The sequence below is a fragment of the Ceratotherium simum genome, chromosome 35, assembly GCF_057802395.1.
Source record: "Ceratotherium simum simum isolate JZ-2026a chromosome 35, ASM5780239v1, whole genome shotgun sequence".
Classification (NCBI taxonomy): domain Eukaryota; kingdom Metazoa; phylum Chordata; class Mammalia; order Perissodactyla; family Rhinocerotidae; genus Ceratotherium; species Ceratotherium simum.
In genome coordinates this window covers 1,261,517-1,281,693 of record NC_141934.1, presented here as the reverse complement: position 1 = coordinate 1,281,693, position 20,177 = coordinate 1,261,517, and the positions used below count along the sequence as shown (strand labels likewise).

At 48.6% G+C, this 20,177-nt stretch overlaps 1 protein-coding gene across 6 annotated transcripts in view; it reads right to left on the bottom strand.

Annotated features, from left to right (window-relative positions):
- DGCR2 (DiGeorge syndrome critical region gene 2) overlaps positions 1 to 20,134 on the bottom strand; it is an 85,520-nt gene extending 65,386 nt beyond the window's left edge. For 5 of the 6 annotated variants that reach the window (XM_087423748.1, XM_087423752.1, XM_087423750.1 and 2 more), the window contains exon 1: positions 19,846 to 20,134. In XM_087423748.1, coding sequence (XP_087279874.1) covers positions 19,846 to 19,924 — 79 coding nt within the window. In that variant the 5' untranslated portion in view covers positions 19,925 to 20,134. The remainder of the gene's footprint in view (positions 1 to 19,845) is intronic. The other variant, XM_087423749.1, reaches the window with a different exon arrangement.
- Between the last annotated feature and the right edge of the window lie 43 nt (positions 20,135 to 20,177).

Here is a 20,177-nt window from a genome sequence, read left to right as displayed (position 1 = left end):
TTGCTCAGCAAATCAAAAATTTCCAGCCAAGAAATACAGCAGAGAATTCTAGTCCATCTCCTCCCACTGGCCCACAGCCCACACGGACAGTATCCACCAGAGTGGACTGAGATCCTCAGAAGCAGCCCCCACGCCCTGCTGGAGCGCCCACCAGGGGACCAGGAGGTCCCAGCTTCCCCAGCAGGCCTGCTCCCAGGTGGGCAGTGCAGCCTCCATCAGATGGTTCAGACATTCCTCCCTGGAAAGAGCCAACAGCTGCTTCCCAGAGGGGCGTTCCCAGGGGTTCTCACTCCGCCCTGCACATGGCAGCCTAACATAGGGTATGTATCCAGCACCACACTCGGAACCAGCAGCAGAGGGCAGAGATCGGAAAAGAGGGCTGCCTGGGCCCTGCTGTACAAGTGACCACGACAGCTCTAGGAGAACAGCTCCCATGGGGCACTGGGTCCTGTCTAGCACCATGGAACTTGGGCCAGCCGTCTGGACACTTTCAAGAGGTGATAGAGACCAATGTAGACAACATAGGTAAGTAAAATACAAAACAGAGGGCAGCCCTACTAAGCAGGCCTTCTGAAGAAGGGTCACCTGTGTCCTGAGGTAGGAAGGGAGAACAAGGGGCTTGAACTAGGCCTCAGGATGGGCAGCACCTGAACCATCAGACACCATGGGGAAAGCCTAGTGCCAAGGGCCCAGCCTGGACAAGGGCCACGGAGCAGGACAGGGTGGGGTGCACGCTCTGGAAAGGAGCTCTCTGCTTGGCTGGGGCCCAGAGGGAGATAAGACCAAAAGGTACTGCGGGACCAGACAGCTTCATGGGACACGCTCTGGCTCTGGGAGGGGATGCCGCTGGCAGTGAGGGAGAGCTTCATCAGAACACCAATTGGCACCAGGACAGAGAATGGACCCGGGAGGGCAGAACTAGGAGGTGAGTGGGGAAACCATTACCAGGCATTCACAACGGTCCACAGGAGATCATTCTGGAATAAACTGTGATCATATTAAAAACACCAGGCCTTCTCTTACAGTGTTCTAAGTAGCACTTGCCCTTTCATGAGGCAAAGGGCCACCTCCAGCCTTCCCCCAACGTCCCCCTCCACTCAGGTTCTTAGGACCCCAGGCTCAGCAGTCCCAGCAGCTCCCCCTGCAGCCCCTCTGGCCCCTTCCCCGTGCTGCCACTTCACAGCTCCAGCAGGCCTGCCTGTAACCTCCCTGCCCCTGTGGCTTCCCAGCATGATGGATGGGGAGATCAGCTCTGAAAGAAGCCCCAGAGACTCGTCCCAAGATGAACTACAGGCATCAGCTCCTGATCTACAGTGAAGCCCCTCATCAGCCGTGAGACCTACTCAGCCTCGGTGGACTTCATTCCTTCATCTGTGAAATACGGGGTGATCACCCTTGCCCTGCCCTCCTAACTTGCAGGGCGGCCATGAGGCCCAAAGGAGAAATCTTATAAAACGGTGCTTGAGTGCTGAACAGTTTCACATATGCTGTCCCTTGGAACCATTCCTGAGGTCAAAAGCCAAATGCTCTCAGAGGGACTCACATGGGGAAAGGGAGGATGGGACAGGGAGCTAGGACCAGAAACTTTACACAGCACAGCCTGCTGCTGGGTCTCAGCAGTGAAGCCCCATTAAGGCTGCTGTTAACAGGAGTCCTGGGTGTCCCTCAGCTCCGGCAGGCGCCGGAGAGGCAGCGGGAGGGACGCCAGCATCTGAACTTCAAGCTGCGAGGAGCTCAGAGACCAGCCGACTCCATGATTCTCACACACTGGGCATAGAGTTCAAGAGGGAGTGAGACGTGTGCAGCTCACAGAAAACTAAAGGACTGAAGTTCTATTAGTAAAATTTAAAGGAAGGCCAGACACTTATGTTTATTGAAACATCCAATGAGTCCAGCCAGCTCACTTCACAGAAGGGCCACCCGCCTGCTCCATGTCCTATGTCAAGCTGGCAGCATCAGAATGGAACCCAGAAGCCAGGCTCCGGGCTCTTTCACCCAGATCCCCATCTCTGAAGCCAGCTCGGCTAAGCAGGAATTGGGATGGACGGGAAATCGCAGCCTCCCCCGCCAGGATGCCCTGCATTCTGATTTGGGGCATGGCTAACCCATCCTCCCTCAGAGGGCTGGGTCCAAACTTGCCTATTCTGACCCATCTTCTCTTCGTTAAAACAGAAGATAGAGGACTTAGGAAACGCAGCACCTCCATGGGGGCAGGCCAAACAAAGCTCCAGGGACCAGGAGTGCCTGACTGCCAGATGGGGACCTGCAGAGCCAGGGATGTACCAAAATATTGAAAACAAGAAAACATCCTGCTGTGGTTCTGAAATATGTCCGCAAATTCTTTGATATGCCTCCCTAAATGCCAGTAGCTTCCCCGTCACTGTGACCACCAAACTCATTTCCAAATAGCCCCTGGGGCGGGAGGAGACTCGCTGACCTACTGCTCCACCCTCAGTCAGCCCTCCACGTGGAATGGGAGACTCATCTGACCTCTGCATCAGTGCAAGAAGGCTCCCTGCTTCGTCACCCACCTGGCCGACAGGGACAGGCAGGTGACCAGCTCTGCTGTGACAGCGGACGGGGCTAACGGTGCCAAGCACAGGGGCAGTGTCAGCCACTTTATCCTGTCAGCCAAGGAGTCACAAGGCTGACGCTGGAGAACAACACACCACAATAAAGTGACAAGGCTGAACTCCAGTATTTACTTCTCATAAATAACAAGCATCTTTTACATCCAGGAGATGACGTAACTATTACCCGCGCTACATTCTATCTATCCTCAGATGCTGCCCAACCAGGGCACTAGCTCACCTGTCCTGCTCTGCCCTCTGGCTTCCCCTTTAGGCAAATGTTTGGGGAAGAAGGCCCTGCTTAAAGGAAGTTATCCTAGAAGAGGAGAGGGAAGCCCTAAGGAAGAGGATGGGACTGGAGAAGATGAAAGAGGAGAGGAGAGACAGGTTCACTAAGCATTTCTATTAAATGAATGACGCTTCAAGAAAAGAACGGCAACCTGCAAGCAGTCCATATTTTATGGGGGTTGAGATGGGGGAGGGTTACACTGGGGAATAAGACCAGGGTAAGAGGGTGGGGGAGAACTGGAGTAATCGCTACCTTGCATATGACGTAACATCTACCAGCAGTTTCATCCAACACTCCCACCACAGTGTGATGGCAGCCACTGTATAGTATAGCCAGTTCATCTCAAGAGAAACAACAGCTGTAGCAAAATCAGATTTTTTTTTTTTTTTTTGGTGAGGAAGATCGGCCCTGAGCTAACATCTGCCACTCCTCTTTTTGTTGAGGAAGACTGGCCCTGGGCTAACATTCATGCCCATCTTCCTCCACTTTATATGGGACGCCGCCACAGCGTGGCTTGACAAGCGGTGCGTCGGTGTGCGCCCAGGATCCAAACCAGCGAACCCCAGGCCGCCACAGCGGAGCGCACACACTTAACCACTTGCGCCACCGGGCCAGCCCCCAAAATCAGATTCTTAAATGCTCGTTTTGCATGTGCCAGGCACTGTATCAAGTGCCTCGAATACATTATTATATTTAAATCCTCAAGACAAGCCCATTAGCTCCTTCCAATGAACACAGCCTCGTGCTTCCTGGGGGCCAGGCTGTGCTGGACAAAGGCAAGAAGGGCAGAACGAGATACACAAGGTCTCTGCCCCGACAGAGCTCAAAGTCTAGCAAGGAGGCAGAAGACGTTTACACCCCTGGGGTAGGGGAAGACTTCTTAGAGAAATGCAGAGAGTGTAAGCATAAAAGAAAAAAACCGAATAAACTGGACTTCTTCAAAATTAACAACTTCTTTGATCAAAAGCTCAGTTAAAATACATAGATCAAGGGAACAGAATACAGAGCCAATTGATTTTTGACAAAGGTGCAAAGACAATTCAATGGAGAAAGGATAATCTCTCAACAAGCAGTTGTGGAACTGGATGCTCACATACCAAAAATGAACGTCAATACATAACCCATATCTGGGCCGGCCCCGTGGCTTAGCGGTTAAGTGCGTGCGCTCCGCTGCTGGCGACCCGGGTTCGGATCCCGGGTGTGCACTGACGCGCCGCTTCTCTGGCCATGCTGAGGCCGAGTCCCACATACAGCGACTAGAAGGATGTGCAGCTATGACGTACAACTATCTACTGGGGCTTTGGGGGGAAAAAAATAAATAAAATAAAATTACATAACTCATATCGGATATAAAAATTAACTCAAACAAATCAAAGACTTAAATGTAAAACCTAACACTATAAAACTTCTAGCAGAAAACACTTAAGAAAATTTTCGTGAACCCAGATTAGGCAAAGAATGTTTATGTACGTCACCAAAAGCACTATCTATAAAAGAAAAAATGTTCTAAAGTAGACTTTACCAAAAGACCACCAGTTGCCAGGTGGGAACCTTGAGGTAGGGGTGCTGACTACAAAGTGGCAGCAGGAGGGACTGCGGGGGTGACAGAACTGTGTTCCACATCTTGAGTGTGGTGTCAGTTACATGACTCCGTACATTTGTCAAAGCTCAAAGAATGATACACCAAAAAAGAGTGAATTTTACTGTACCAAATTAAAAAAGAAAAGATACTTTTAAAACTACAGTTAAGCAAACGAATGGGTAAGTCATCAATGGAGGGAAATATTGGCAACATATCCATCGTAAACTTTTATCTGGAATATACATAGAACTCCTACAACTCAATAATAAATATAAATAATAAAAAGGCAAACAACTTCATAAAAATGGGCAAAAGATTTGAACAGATATTTCTCAGAAGAATATATATGAATGGCTAACAAGGACATGAAAAAGGGCTCACATCACATTCACAGGGAAATGTAATAAAAATCACGTGAAGTGCCACTAAACAACATGATGGCTAAACTTAAAGAATCTGACAACATCAAATGTTGCCAAGACTGTGGAGCAACTGGAACTCGTATACAATATTGATGGGAATGTAAAATAGCACAATCATTCTGAAAAAACATCTGGCAGCTTCTTATAAAGTTAAATTTTGTTCTATTCAACCTAGTACTAGAAGTCTCAGCTAGAAATGAAGAAATAAAAGGCAACCAAATTAGAAAGAAAGAAGTAAAACTATCTCTGTTCACCAGTGACATGATCTTATACAACAGGTCTAAAGATTCCACACAAAAAAAAACCTGTTAGAGCAAATAAACAAATTCAACAAAGTTGCAGGACACAAAAATCAGTTGTGTTTCTACACACTAACCATAAACAACTCAAAAAGGAAATTAAGAAAACAATTCCATTTACAACAGCATCAAAAAGAATAAAATACTTAGGAATAAACTTAACCAAGGAGGTGAAAGACTCATACACTGAAAACTACAAAATAATTCTGAAATTAAAGACACAAATACATGAAAAGACACCCCACGTTCATGGACTGGAAGACTTAAGAAGACACCAATACTATCCAAGCAATCTACAATTCAATGCAATGTTTATCAAAATGCCAATGATGTTTTTTGCTAAAATAGAAAAATACATCTAAAATTAATATGGAAACTCAAAGGACCCCGAATAGCCAAAACAATCTTGAGAAAGAAAAACAAAGCTGGAGGCCTCACACTTCCTGATTTCAAAACATATTACAAAGCTACAGTAATCAAAACAGTGTGATACTGACATACAGGCCATGGAACAGAATAGAGAGCCCTGAAATAAACTCTCACATATACTGTCAAATGATCTTTGGCAAGGGTGCCAAGGCTATACAATGGGGAAAGGGTAGTTTCTTCAACAAACAGTACTGCGAAAACTGGACATGCACTTGCAAAAGAATGCGCCTTACACCACAGACAAAACTTAACTCAAAATGATTATAGACCTAATCTGAAACAATAAAACTCCTAGAAGAAAACATAGGAGAAAAGCTTCATGACACTGGATTTAGCAATGATTTCTTGGATATGACACCAAAAGCACAGGCAACAAAAGCAAGAATAGACAAAGGGGACTATATCAAACTTAAAGAAACAACAAAATGAAAGGCAACAATACCCAGAATATATAAAGAACTCCTACAACTTAACAATAAAAAAAACAAATAATCTGCTTAAAAAATGGGTGAAGGACTTAAATTAGACATTTCTCCAAAGATGATATACAAATGGCCAAGAAGAATATGAAAAGAAGCTCAACATCACTAACCATCAGGGAAACGCAAATCAAAACCACAATGAGATATTAGCCCATACCCTTTAGGATGGCCACCATCAAAAAAACAGAGAACAACAAGCACTGGTGAGAAGACAGAGAAATTGGAACCCTAAGTGCACTACTGGTGGGACTGTAAAATGGTGCAGTTACCATGGAAAACAGTATGGTAGTTCCTCAAAAAATTAAAATGGAATTACCATATGACCCAACAATCCTAATTCTGGGTATCTGTCCAAAAGAATTGAAAACAGGATCTCAAAGAGATATTTCCACACCCATGTTCATCGCAGCATTACTCACAATAGCCAAGAGGTGGAAGCAACCTAAGTGAATACCACAGGCGAACGGATAAAGCAAATGTGGTATATTCATACAATGGAATATTATTCAGCCTAAAAAAGAAGAAAATTCTGTCACATGCTACAACATGGATGAACCTTAAGGACATGGCTAAATGAAATAAGCCAATCACAAAAAGACAAATACTGCATGATTCCACTTAAATGAGGTACCCTAAAGTAGTCAAACTCTTAGGAACAGAAAATAGAATGATAGTTGCCAGGGGCTGGAAGGAGGGGGAAAAGCGAAGTTGTTCAGTGGGTACTGAGTTTCAGTTTTGCAAGACAAAAAGTCCTCGAGATCTGTTGCACAAGGTGCACATAGTTAACACTACTGTACTGTACATTTAAAAATGGTTAAGATGGGGGCCAGCCCGGTGGCGCAAGTGGTTAAGTGCGCGCACTCCGCTGCGGCGGCCCAGGGTTTGCCGGTTCTGACCCCGGGCGCGCACCGACGCACCGCTTGTCAAGCCATGCTGTGGCGGCATCCCATATAAAGTAGAGGAAGATGGGCACGGATGTTAGCCCAGGGCCAATCTTCCTCAGCAAAAAAGAGGAGGACTGGCATCGGATGTTAGCTCAGGGCTGGTCTTCCTCACCAAAAACAACAACAACAAAAATAGTTAAGATGGTATATTTTATATTATGTGTTTTTTAAAATTTAAAACAAAAACAAAAACAAAAAGCACTAAGCCTCATTTCCTCGATCCCGTCAACAATCCTCTTAGGTCAGTGCTATTACTACCCCCATTTAGAGAAACAAGATGAGGTCTCTCCATGTTCCTCTCCAGGCCAGTTTCCCCATGTGTAAAATGAGGTGACAGTGACCTGCACCTAACCCTCACGAGCACAAACAAGATATGGAGGGGTTTTAAAGTCATATGGGTAATATTAAAACCAAATAAAGTAACTCCTGCAAGAAAGCAGGACTGTCAATCTGAGGCATCCTAAAAGGAGACTGCTGCTAAGGCCCAGCCATCGGCAGGGAAATCTGCCCCAGCTCCTCCCTCAGGCTAGCTCAGCAGGGCGAGCTCTGGTGCCTGGTGAACTCCCACAGGATTACACTCACAAAAGCACACAGCTTATCATTAATGGGCCTCTTTAAAGAATGCACAAAGAGGGCCTGCCCAGTGGCGCAAAGTGGTTAAGTGCGTGTGCTCGTTTCTGCGGCCCGGGTTCGCGGGTTGGGATCCCAGGCGCGCACCAATGCACCGCGTGTCATACCGTGCTGTGGTGGCGTCCCATATAAAGTAGAGGAAGATGGGCATGGATGTTAGCTCAGGGCCAGACTTCCTCCGCAAAAAAAAAAGAGGAGGATCGGCATCAGATGTTAGCTCAGGGCTGATCTTCCTCACCAAAAAAAAAAAAAAAAAGGAAAGAAAAGAATGTGCAAAGATAACATTTACAGCCTGAACGTTTCATTTCATGCACTTATTTCAGAACCAAAATCAACAGTAAGATTCAACACACCAAAACCTCAATCTAAACAGTGGGGTTATAGTTAGGGTTAACCAAGTATTGCACGCCAAGTGCTTAGGAAAGAGCATGATGCTCAGAAATGGAGGGTGGTGATGACAGTGAGGATGATAATGACAACAATGACAGCAGCAGCAGCTAAGAATCAAGGCTGAGACGACAGGACCAGGCCAGCAGGGGATGCATTCAGCTCCTGACAGGCCGAGCATGCACAGTGGGGAAGGGGGCGTTAGTACTATGACACGGGTGGCCAAGGTTATGGGAGGAGGACAAGAAAGACAAGTGGGCGAGGAGGTTCAAGTTGAAAAGGCAGGAGGAGGAACACAAGAAGGAGCAGAGGGCAAAAGAGGCTAATGAAGGCCCTACTGACGCTGTGCTGTATCAAAGCGGGAGCTCAGGGCTGCCCAGGTTTCCGATACCACTCCACCACTCACAAGCGGTGTGACTTTAGGCAAGTCACTCATTCTTCCAAGCTGTTTCTTCATCTGGATAGTAAGGTTGATACGAGTACCCACTTTCTATAAAAAGGGCATCACACCTCACACTGCAATCATAAAGGAGAAACACACAACAGCATCTAGATAGAATTTTAAAACACTGCTTTATTGTGTCCTAATCATTTTTAGTGTTACCTTCCATTTTTTGCAAGTATTATCAGTTTTACATTTAGTTATGTGAAATTTTTCCTTTTAAAATACCTTTTTCTGATCATTTACTTTTAACGTGTCCTAAGAGGTAATACATCCACATGGCTCAAAATCCAGGAGGCAACAGGTAACATTATTAACAAGCCTCCCAAGCTTCTTGAAATGTGCATACATATCCGTTTGATTGTAATCACAGGCTGGTGAGGTCACTGGGGAGGCCACTAAACTCCCTGAACTGGTCTAAAGAGGTCAGGCAGGTCTCAAGAGCTGTGACAGCGTCAGTGTCCACACAAGATGGTGGCGGAGCCGGAAGCCATTGAGCACTGAGAGCCTCCACCCAATGAGAAGGTGCCTCCTCTTCGGCAGGTGGGCACCAGATGGTGCATCTCCACTCAGCTCTTTCATCTTATTTTGGAATCGTGGTGCAGGAGACAGAGCACATGGCTCAAGACAGCAGTCCTGACTTTCTGGCTTCTGCTTCTTCTACTTAAAAGCCAAGTGATGACATCAGGCAAGCTAATTATCCTCTCTGGGCATCGGCATCCCAAACTTTAAAACGGACCCACTACCTGCCTCACTGCCTCCTCACCAAACAGGGCTGTTGGATAAAGGATACGCACACCTACGCCCAAGCTCCCGGGGCCAAGCTCAGCCCCTCCTCCAGACAGCTGCCCCACACTACCACACCCCTCGAGACTATCAGAGCACTGGGAGGACAGGAAATGCAAATGGTGATGGATGGTGGGATTGGGAGTTTATTAAACAAATTTGAGCCCAAATGACCCCTGGACATCTAAGCCCTTCATTTCTTTTCTTTTTTTTTTGGTGAGGAAGACTGGCCCTGGGCTAACATCCATGCCCATCTTCCTCTACTTTATATGGGACGCTGCCACAGCAGGGCCTGACAAGCAGTGCGTCAGTGCGCGCCCAGAATCCGAACCTGCGAGCCCTGGGCTGCCGAATCCAAGCGCACACACTTAATTGCTAAGCCACCGGGCCCACCCCTCCATTTATTTTCTTGAGGAAGAAACTGAAGTCAGAAAAAATGATTTGCCAAAATTGCAATCAATAACAAAACTAAGACCACCAGGTCTCAAGACTCTTAGAGGGGCTGGCCAGGTAGTGTGGTGGTTAAGTGCGCGGGCTCCATGCGGTGGCCTGAGGGTTCGCAGGTTCGGATCCCAGGCCCACACCTATGCACTGCTTGTCAAGCCATGCTGTGGCGGTGTCCCATATAAAGTAGAAGAAGATGGGCATGGATGTTAGCCCAGGGCCAATCTTCCTCAAGCAAAAAGAGGAGGACTGGCATCGGATGTGAGCTCAGGGCTGATCTTCCTCACAAAAAAAAAGACTCTTAGAAATGAAAAATAATTTATTTTTAAATACAGTTGCTTAATGACAGGGATACATTCTGAGAAATGCATCATTAGGCGATTCTGTCATTGTGCGAACATCATAGAGTGTACTTACACAAACCTACATGGTACAGCCTACTACACACCTAGGCTATCTGGTACTAATCTTATGGGACCACCGTCACATACGCAGTTCATCGTCGACTGAAATGTCGCTATGCAGTGCATGACTGTATATACTAATGAGAGTTGACATGTTAAAACTATAAATATCTACTCCTCAAAATGACTTTTTAATTTACCCAGGAAAATAATACAACCCATTCAAAAATAAAATGTTTCCTTACCAACTAGCATAATGAAACAGAAGCTTGTTATAATAATGAGACTACAGTAAACATCTCCCTCAGTTTAATTTAATAAAAGTGGTTTCAAGTCAACGCAGTTTTGAACCTAACTGTATAACACACACAGAAGAGAGAAGAGAATTAATCCAAGTAGTTTTAGAGTACTTTGGGTATGGGCCGGCCCATGGCTTAGCAGTTAAGTGTGCGCGCTCCGCTACTGGTGGCCCGGGTTCGGATCCCGGGCGCGCACCAACGCACCGCTTCTCCGGCCATGCTGAGGCCGCGTCCCACATACAGCAACTAGAAGGATGTGCAGCTATGACATACAACTATCTACTGGGGCTTTGGGGGAAAAATAAATAAATAAAATTATTTATGGAGTACTTTGGGTATATATCTTCAGTCCTTTTGAAACTGTTCCATGGCACTGTAGGATTGAGCAAATGAGTAAATCTATGGTATTGCTGGAAGCCAGAGTTGTCACTGTACAAAAAGGGAAATACAAATATGAAACAGGGTAAGCAAGCAAGATCCTGTGATGCTAGGTTGGAACTAAAAGGAACAGTATAAACTTACACAAAAAAAGACACACACAGACAGAGACGGACACACGGACACGCACACACCTCAGGTAGACTGAAAGGTCCAGCAGCAGCACCATCCTAGTAGCAATGAACACACCCAGCACCAAAATCTTAGTTTCTAAATACCATCTCCCACTTAAAGGAACCAGTGCTCCATGGGAAAATGCCTGGGCAGGAAAGATACAAGATGACTCTGGTAATAAGGAATGTTCAAAACGGATGGGGTCATATCAGTAGGATGCAGACGCCAGCCTGAAGGGGTTTCCACTGCCAAAATCAATTACAATATAAGCATTAAAATGAATAAAGACAATGACAGATTACAATACACTGAATAAAAAGAATCCATGAGTCCATACTGATACTAAAAAATAAAAGGGAAGAGAAAGCTCTTTTTTATAGTAGACTACCACTAAGAGAAAGAATAAGAGAAAATCACCATTTAGCAACCATCACAGTGGTAAATGATTCAAGCAAGAAACAATGGACGCTTAAAACCACTGGGAGAGGCTATCTCCCTCCCAACAATCACAAAGTACTTGCCAATCACAAAGGGGAAAAGGCACCTTTCTAGCAGAAATGCAACCAAGGCCACCTTACCACGTGGCCAAGGTTAACATCGCCATTCCTGGAACAAACCAATGGACGGTGCCTCCAGATGCACTGAGGAGGGCTCAAGGACCTTGGGATGACTCTTCCAAAAATGCATCAACTGAATCTGATTACAAGGAAACAATCTGATAAACCCAAACTGAGGAATATTCTATAAAATGATTGGCCTATACTCTTTAAAAAGTCCATGCCGTGAAAGACAAAGCTGTTCCGGATTTAAAAAGAATAACTGCATGTGACAATGCAACATATGATCCCAGGTTGGATCCTGGATTGGGAAAAAAATATGTTGTAAATAGGACAACTGGCAAAATTGGGATATGGATAATAGCACTCCATTAATGTTACACTTGCTAAACTTGATAACTATACTGTGCTTACACGACAATGGCCTCATTCTTAGGAAATATAAATTGAGGGATTTAGAAATGAAGGGTCATGTTGCCTGCAACATAGTTTCATGTAGTTCTGCTGAAAATAGTGTGCATGTATAAGATATATTTTATATCTGTATACACAGAGCAAGAGACAGTGAGTGAGCCAATGTGTGGTGAGTCAATGTTAACAACTGGTGACATTCAGGTGAAGTGTATACAGGTGAGCATAGGACTATTCTTGAAACTTTTTTGTAGGCATGAAATGTTTCCAAAGTAAAAAGTTTTTTAAAAAAAGAATGAGGTATCCCTTTGCCTCCCTCTGAAGGAAGATATTTTGAAATCTTAATTCTTTTTGGAATTAAGGCTTCCTCTTATCGGTAAAAAAATGCAGACCACTGGATCTCTGGGATTTGGTTTCATTTTTGCCCTTAAGGCACCTCTCAACTGTGTAATTTTGTTCATGTCAAAGTGTCCCGAAATGACCGCTCTAATTCTAAATTATCCTTGGTGAAATTACGCCATTTAGACAAATAAGCATACAAATTTGAGTTACAGCATAAATACATGTAAAAATTAGGAGTCCGACCTGGAGCTGCTGCAGATATAGTTTTAGACTGGGACAAATCCACAAGGGTCTGGGAACGGCCAGCTCAAAGTATTACTTGTGTATTTTACGAGTTAGGTGCCCCAACCTACAGCCTTGCCATCTCTCACTGTAAATCTCACTAATTTGCAGCTTCTGGTTGACGAAAAGTTTTGATAAGAGGTTTCTCCCAGAACCATTCCCCAGAGACAAAACAAGACTGAGGAAAGTTCTCATAAAGTCTTATACAAAAAACAGAAGAATGAGGTAGCTTTACGTACTGACCTACAAAGATCTCCAAACATTGTCAAAGGAAAAACTGAAAAAACTGTATAAAAAGCATAATTCCATTTATGCAAAATAATCTATGTATGAATGTTTTTAAAAGCAAAAAAAAAAAATCAACATCCTTTTACCAGACTGTCCTGGGCTTTCACTGTGGCTCCGTCTGCATCCTTCACACTGATGGGGTGGAGAGGGAATCTGAAGACCATCTCCCCCTCCCAGGAGTGGCCAACAAACCACAGAGGGCTAAAGCAAAAGCCTGTCTTGGCCCCAAATGAGCCTCATCCCTTTCAGGTACTTCCAGTCCTCCTGTTCTGTCTTATAAGACCACAAAGCTTTGGAGGTAAAGGAACTGCCCCAGGAATCCTAGGAGGTAGTCAGCGGCACTCAAAAGGCCTGTGCATCAGGATCCTTGATCTCAGTCTAACTGCACAGGGGGTCCTGGAAGCTCACATCTCCCAGCTCACCCTCCAGGATGCCCTCTGCGGTGGCTCCTGCCCCTTGACCAGTGCCCCAGGCAGCCCCAAGCAATCCTCTCCACAGCAATGAACTCCTAAGGAAGGCCCCCCAGGCAACAAGGCTTCTGAAACAGAGCGGGAGTGCAGGGTGGACCTGGAGGCCCTCTTGGTCCAGCATACCCACCGGGGCTTTGCTTTCAGCTCCGTCCTGTCCAACACGGAGCCATCAACAGCTAAAGGCAGACAGGAGACAAGCTGATCAAACTGATGGCTGGCTGCCAGGGATCCGGAAGCCAGCCTACAGAGAGAGATTGGAAGGTGGCAGGGACACTGATTAAGGACCACGACCAGCCCAGGATGACTACAGCGACAGCCACACCAGGCAGAGAGGAATGTGTGCAGGCCCTGCACCCCCCAGCTCTCAAGCAAGGCTTGTACTGTGTGATAGCTGGGGAAGGGCAGGCCATGTCCTCATGCAGGGGGCAGTCAGGTTCTCAAGCCTCAATGCCAGGCAAGTCCAGGAGCCCCCAGCCCCTCCCAACCGCAGGCTGGGCGGCTAGTGAACTTCAGTGAGGAGCCACGTTTGCAAGGAGCCCTCATCTGCTCTCGCCTCTCAGCCCAGCTCATATCCGCAGGAGCAAGTGCACCCCAGTGTGAGGCCCAGGCCCAGCTGGCTCTGCGGCACCCCACCACCGCTCCTCCAAAGGCGTTCATGCAGGCGGCCACAAGGCCCTTGTCCTCGCCACCCCCACCAGGGGCAGCTGCGAGGCCCACCAGCTAAGAGAGCTGTTGCTCTTTATGGCAAAATATAAACAGCCATTTGTGCATTTGTTCAATAACTGATTTTTGAGTGCCCACTCTGTGCCAGAGCAGGCCCAGGGGACACAGCATGAACGTGACAAAGAACAAAACACGTCAGTACGAACAATCCTAGCCCTGTCCAAAGTGCTGCGGCTGTTTTGGGGGCTCTCGGCAAGCCACACATACCTCCTCTCAGACACTGGAATGGCTAGACTCGTGTAGCATTCATCATATATCAGACACTGCTCAAAGCCACTGCGCTCCGCTGCCTCCCCAGTGGGGGCCCTCTCCAGAGAAATATGCCCCTACACACGTACACACACACACGTGTGCATACACACAGTCTCGGGGGGGTCCCTACATTCCCCAAACTCCATTCGTGGACGATACCGACAGTTGGCTTTATGAAGCATTTGCTTTATATCAGACACTTCTTAGGACTTTATACCTCCCCACTTTAATTCTCACAACATCTCCGTGAAGTAAGCTCTGCTATTATGTCCACGTGACAGATGAGGAAACTGAGGCACAGAGAAGTCACAGCGTAGGCAGCAGAGCAGGACTTGACCCCAGGCAGTGCGGCTCCAGGGTCTGCACTTTTAAACCACCACACTGGACTTGACTTGATCTAACCACAGCTGCTCATTCTACAGACAGCCCGCCAGACCTCGGCTTTCCCTCCCTCCCAGGTCGATGCCCAGAAACCCTAGGACACTCTGGGTCCCCGGCCTACTGCACTCCAACCATGGCCCACAGGGCATTCCCCTCCCCTGGACTTGCCCTGTCAAGGCCAACCACGTCCACACTGACGGGACACAGAGCCCAGCTTGGAACGGCAAGACAGGATGTGAGTGGCTTTCACTCAACATCCCAAGCCAACTGGTTAAGTCACGCCAGAAACAAAAATACAGCTATCACATAAGAACCATATTGTGGGCCCAGCCATCTCTCTGGTGGCAAACTGTTGTCCCAAAATTGGGCTCTTCGGATTAGTGACCTGCTCTTCAGACAGTAAGGAGAAGGGGTCAGTCACCAACTCCTCTGCATCCCAAGTACAAAAGCACATGTGATGAGGGAACAATCTAGCAGCACACCAAGGAAAAGACATTAATCGAGCCCTTGCTTATCTACTAGGTCCTAAATATTGTCACTGATGCATTCCGCTTAGAGTCAAGAAAGTATGAGGTGTCTCCCTCTGCCAAGGAGAGGGAGAGGAACAGAGGTCAGATATCATCCGTGCAGGGAAGGCCGACAACTAGGTCATCTCCCACGATGTGCGCATTAAGTGCTGCAGAACTGCCAGGGACGGAAAGGGTGAGGAAAGTGTCAGTAAGCTGGGCCTGGGAAGCAGGACCTGGAAGGCTGCAGGCGAGAGCCATCTGGGCCAGAGGAACAGCCTAACAGCGGCGAAAAGGTACCGGCACATTTGCCCAAGTGCGCAACAGCAGCACAGCCTTCACTCCTCAGACTAGAACCACCAACTGACATACTAACCCTGACTCGCTGCCTCCTGGGCCAACCAGAGCTTTAACCACAGTGCTTCCTGTGCCCTCAAGACCGCTGCATGGTGACACAGTGCCTGGCACACAGCAGGTGGTAGTGAGGGCTTGTTACGGGGTGACTGCAAGCAATGGGGTGGGGAGCATCACCATTCATCTCCCGGGGGCACCAGGAGCCTCCTCCTACTTTCTGCAGTGGCCAAAGTATTCAGGGGAAAGGGCCATGGGGTATGCCACTTACTCTCAAACAGCTCAGAAAAAAATGACACGCGTGTGTGTACACATCTATGCTTGAGCACAAGAACACAGGGAGGATAAGGCGGACAAGGGAAAATGCTAACAACAGATAAGTCTGGTAGCGGATATGCAGGTGTTCTGTGCACTGATTTTATTCTTGCAACTTTCCTGCAAGTTTGAAATTATTTCCCAAAAAAAAAGTTTCTTTATAAAAACAAAAAAGACAATTTGTTAGCTAGCAAGGTTGGTAAGTGTGTTACACTACTTCCAACTAAAAAGAATGAAATCACTAACCCCGGGCCAGGCATCCCAGCAGGGTAAGTCCTCCAGGGTTGTAGGGTGGGGGCTGTGGAGGGAAGAGCTCCAAACTCAGGAGGTGCCTGGCAAGCCCAGGTGCAGGCTCAACTTTCCAGCTACATCTATGAGCTTTGGCCACTTCTGCTTATAAAATATCCACACTCTTCCTATTCGCTAACCCATGTGCTGCTCCAGAGGCAAGACTGTGGCCACTTGTCAGCTCACTGAGGCTTTATCAGTTCAGCACAGCAAGCAGCCCCTTCCGGGTCCCTGACAGTGAAAGGGAAAGAACCCTGGATGGAGCTGTGGCCAAAACCATGGCATGATTCTCTTTCATAACTGACACTAGAAAAATACAGTTTTAGAATCGGTAATTGATGCTGCATTCCCTGTACAGAGAAAGGGTCAATGGGACGACATCACAGTCAGTGGCCCCTAAATGCCCCTGTATGTTTGTCGCCCCTCGGCAGAGGTCCCCAACCTTTCTTTCTCACCACACCCCCAGGGGACATACACACCATCGCTGGTCCACAGAAGGGAGGTAGAAGGAGGGCTGGTTCTATCCCTCAGACTGGAGTATTCAGATGGAAAAAAGTTCTGCGCCCCTACCTGGAGAACCATGGGTGGATCAGGAGGAGAGGCGGCCTGGGGCTCCACAGTTAGGGTTAAGGATGGCCAGGGCAGGACATACACAGCTGGAGTGGACAGAGCCCCAACAAAGGGTGCATAATGTGATTGCCAAATACTTTAAACTTCCCAAATGCTCATCAACAGTGTAATGGATATATAAATCGTGTTATAGTTACACAATTAAATTCTATACGGCAACAACAACAAAAAAGGGTGCATGATGAGGGGACAGACCAGACTTCTAGGACTGAAATTTCATCTCAGCCACTTGGCTTGATGAGCTCTCTGTAGTTCAGTTTCCCCATCTGTAAAATGGGCCTAACAACAATACCTCAAAGGAACCACCTGAGAGTTAAATTAATCAATACATGTTAGTGCTAGAACTGCAGCACCTAGCACATAACACATCCTCAATCAACCAAGAAATGCACTTATGCAAATATAAAATGCAAACATGCACTTAAAAGAAACTTTGGCAAAACGTCAAGTTCAGCACTCTCCTGTTGCCCTCCCCCAGCGAAAAGCCTAACACCCTGGCCTGCATCAGAGAGGAGCCAAAAGTGGCTTGGCCTGAGTGGTCAAAGGCTCCACCTGGCAGAAATCAGAGGACACCCTCCCCAACTGCCTCCTTCCCAGGAAGCAGGTTCCGGCTGGTACCCTCCTCACTCCCAAGTATGGGTCTAAGCTAGGACTCCAACAGAAAGAAGGCAAGCTAGGACCAGAGAAGCACTCCCTCACAAGCGCCAGCCAGCAGACCCCTGCCTGGAAGGACACAGAGCACACACAAGCACACAAGGAGAAGATCTGACCCAGAGTGAGCCCCGCCTTTGCCGCCCAACCAAAGTTGGGGAGCCAGTTTGAGTCCCCCAGATTTTGCAGGGCAAGTCAAGACACCACTGGGGGCTGCTGCAAAGTTGTTTTTTTTTTTTTATAATTTTTATTTATTTATTCTTTTCCCCAAAGCCCCAGTAGATAGTTGTATGTCATAGCTGCACATCCTTCTAGTTGCTGTATGTGGGACGTGGCCTCAGCATGGCGGGAGAAGTGGTGCGTCGGTGCGCGCCCGGGATCTGAACCCGGGCCGCCAGCAGCAGAGCGCACGCACTTAACCGCTAAGCCACAGGGCCGGCCCAGCTGCAAAGTTCTGATCTGCAGAGTCATGGAATGAAAAGTTAACCCTGCTCCCTCTACCAGAGCCGCCTCCCCATCCCAACTCAGACCTAAGTGTGAGGTCTCCTGTGAAGCCCTCTCCTGCTTCACAGGTACAAATGGTTGACCACCTCTGCCACCTGCCTCTGGGCTCCCACACTCAGTGGACTGACCTACACCTAGACTCTGCTTCCACACCTAAATGGCACTCCTAGAAGGAGGAACTGATTTTCTTCATTTGAACATCTTTAGTGATGGGCAAGCAGCGAACACTCAAAGAACTTGCTGAACTGCTGCCAGCTAGTTGTCAGGATACGTGGACAGACAGCAAAAGAAAAGGAATTGGGGACATTGGTCACCCTCCATTGTCCAGGAAGGAGATGTTGGATCTGGAACCAGAGGCACTCGAAGGAAGACAGGCATGATGTATGGCCTCTTCCCTCAGAGTCCAGGACCTGATGTGTAAAACTGGGACCCAGGAGCCAGAACAGGATGATGTCTCACCTCTCCACAGGTGCACACATGTCTCCTAAAGAACTTAATCACAAGAACTCACAAACCCATTGGCTCTGGTTCCCAAGAGCCCATACAATACCCCCCTCAACAGGTGACCCTTTTCCTGGCTTCTTTACTCCTACCAAGGCCACCCACAACTAGTCACTCCGCTGCCCAGAAAACATCAAAAGCAGTGAACAAGCAGCTCCACTCAGGAAGGCCAGAGATGCAGCATGGGAGAGACTCCAGGCTGAGCATGAGCCTGGGCCTTGGCCACCACGGAGACACTGGGGAGCAGAGATGCACAGTGTGTCTGAGGCGGGAGCCTGGCTAGGCCACCGCGGAGGGCTGCAAACTGCTGGGCTCCCCAGCTTGCCTTCACACACCAAGGCCTAATACTGCTCACAGACAGCCTTGGGCACTTCTACCTTCATGGGCCCCTTCCTGCACACAAGAAAACTAAGAATCATACTTTTCAACTGAGTTGGTATAAAGATGAATGTATTTATGTGTGCATATTACAACATTTGCTTTGACCTAAAAGTTCAGGGTCTTTTTCCTGCTAATTTTAAAAGAAAGCAAACATTTTCCCAGGCGACTAAAAGCATTGTGGGCCCCTAGCACCAGGCCTCCTGCGCCTGATGGATAAACCGGCCCTGCATTTGGGGATTTGATTTTCTGGCTGCAGTTCAAGGGAAGAGGCATACACCAGAAACAGTTAAAGAGGAAAATTATCTGGGACCTTCTAGCTACCATGATTCTGATTCCCCACCACAGACTTGCTTATAAAAACACAAGGTCCAAAGAGAGTTCCAAAAGCATTTAATCATCACACACAAGGCGCCCTCCTAAGTGGCTGGCACTGTCCAGGCTCCGACGGCGGCAACATAGCCGCGACGCAGCGCGTCGTCTCCGCGCGCGACGCTCGGCGGACTTCTAGTACCTCCTCAGGGCCGTCTCCAAGCTGAGTACTTCTCAAGTGCAATACCTCACTGAGTGACAATAAGCGACACGGCTACCCTTTCCAGCCGAGGAGCTTCCAAGGCTGAGACGCTGGCATCAACCACTGCTGGGCGGAAGCCTGGCAAACCAGGTGCCTCCGCGAGCTTCTCTCGACCCCCAGCACTCAGCCTGAGCCTAGCCCTGGGCCAGCAAGGAGGGCGCGCCCCAGGGGCGCAGGGCCTCGGCCAGAGAACTCCCCGGCCGCCGAAGTGAGGTCGAGCCCCGCACACACTCTCGCTCCCGTCAGTCTCAAAGCATGCAGAGCTCCACGGATGTGGATCCAAAAGCAACATCCCTCGAGAACAAAGTTCCGTGACACACGCGGCGCCCTGAGCCCAGGTAAACTCACGACTCGGTAACGGCGGGGGGGCGGCGCCCTCCGGGGACGCGGCAGCCAGGTGGAGGGAGGTCCCGGCCATCGCGGCCCCGCGCCCGCCCCGCCCCCGGCCGCCCGCCCGCCCCGCCCCGCCGCGCCCCGCACCTGGCCGCAGCGGCTCGGTGACGGTGAGCACGAGTAGGAAGAGCAGCAGGAAGGCACCGCTGTCTGCCTTGGGCACCATTTATCCTCCGTTCATCGTCCCCGGGGCGGCCGCGTGACCCCGCGGGGAGGCCGGACCGGGCCGGGCTGAGGGTCGGGGGCCGGAGCGGGGCCGGGCCCGGGCGCGGAGAGGCGGCGGGAGAGGGCTCCGGCTGGGCCGCGGCGGGGCTGGGCGCACTCTGGGCCGCAGCCTCGGGCTCCTACTCCGGCTCCGCGCAAGATGGCGGCCGTCCTGCTTGGCCCCGCGCCGCCCCGCCTCCCTGCCGCGACAGGGC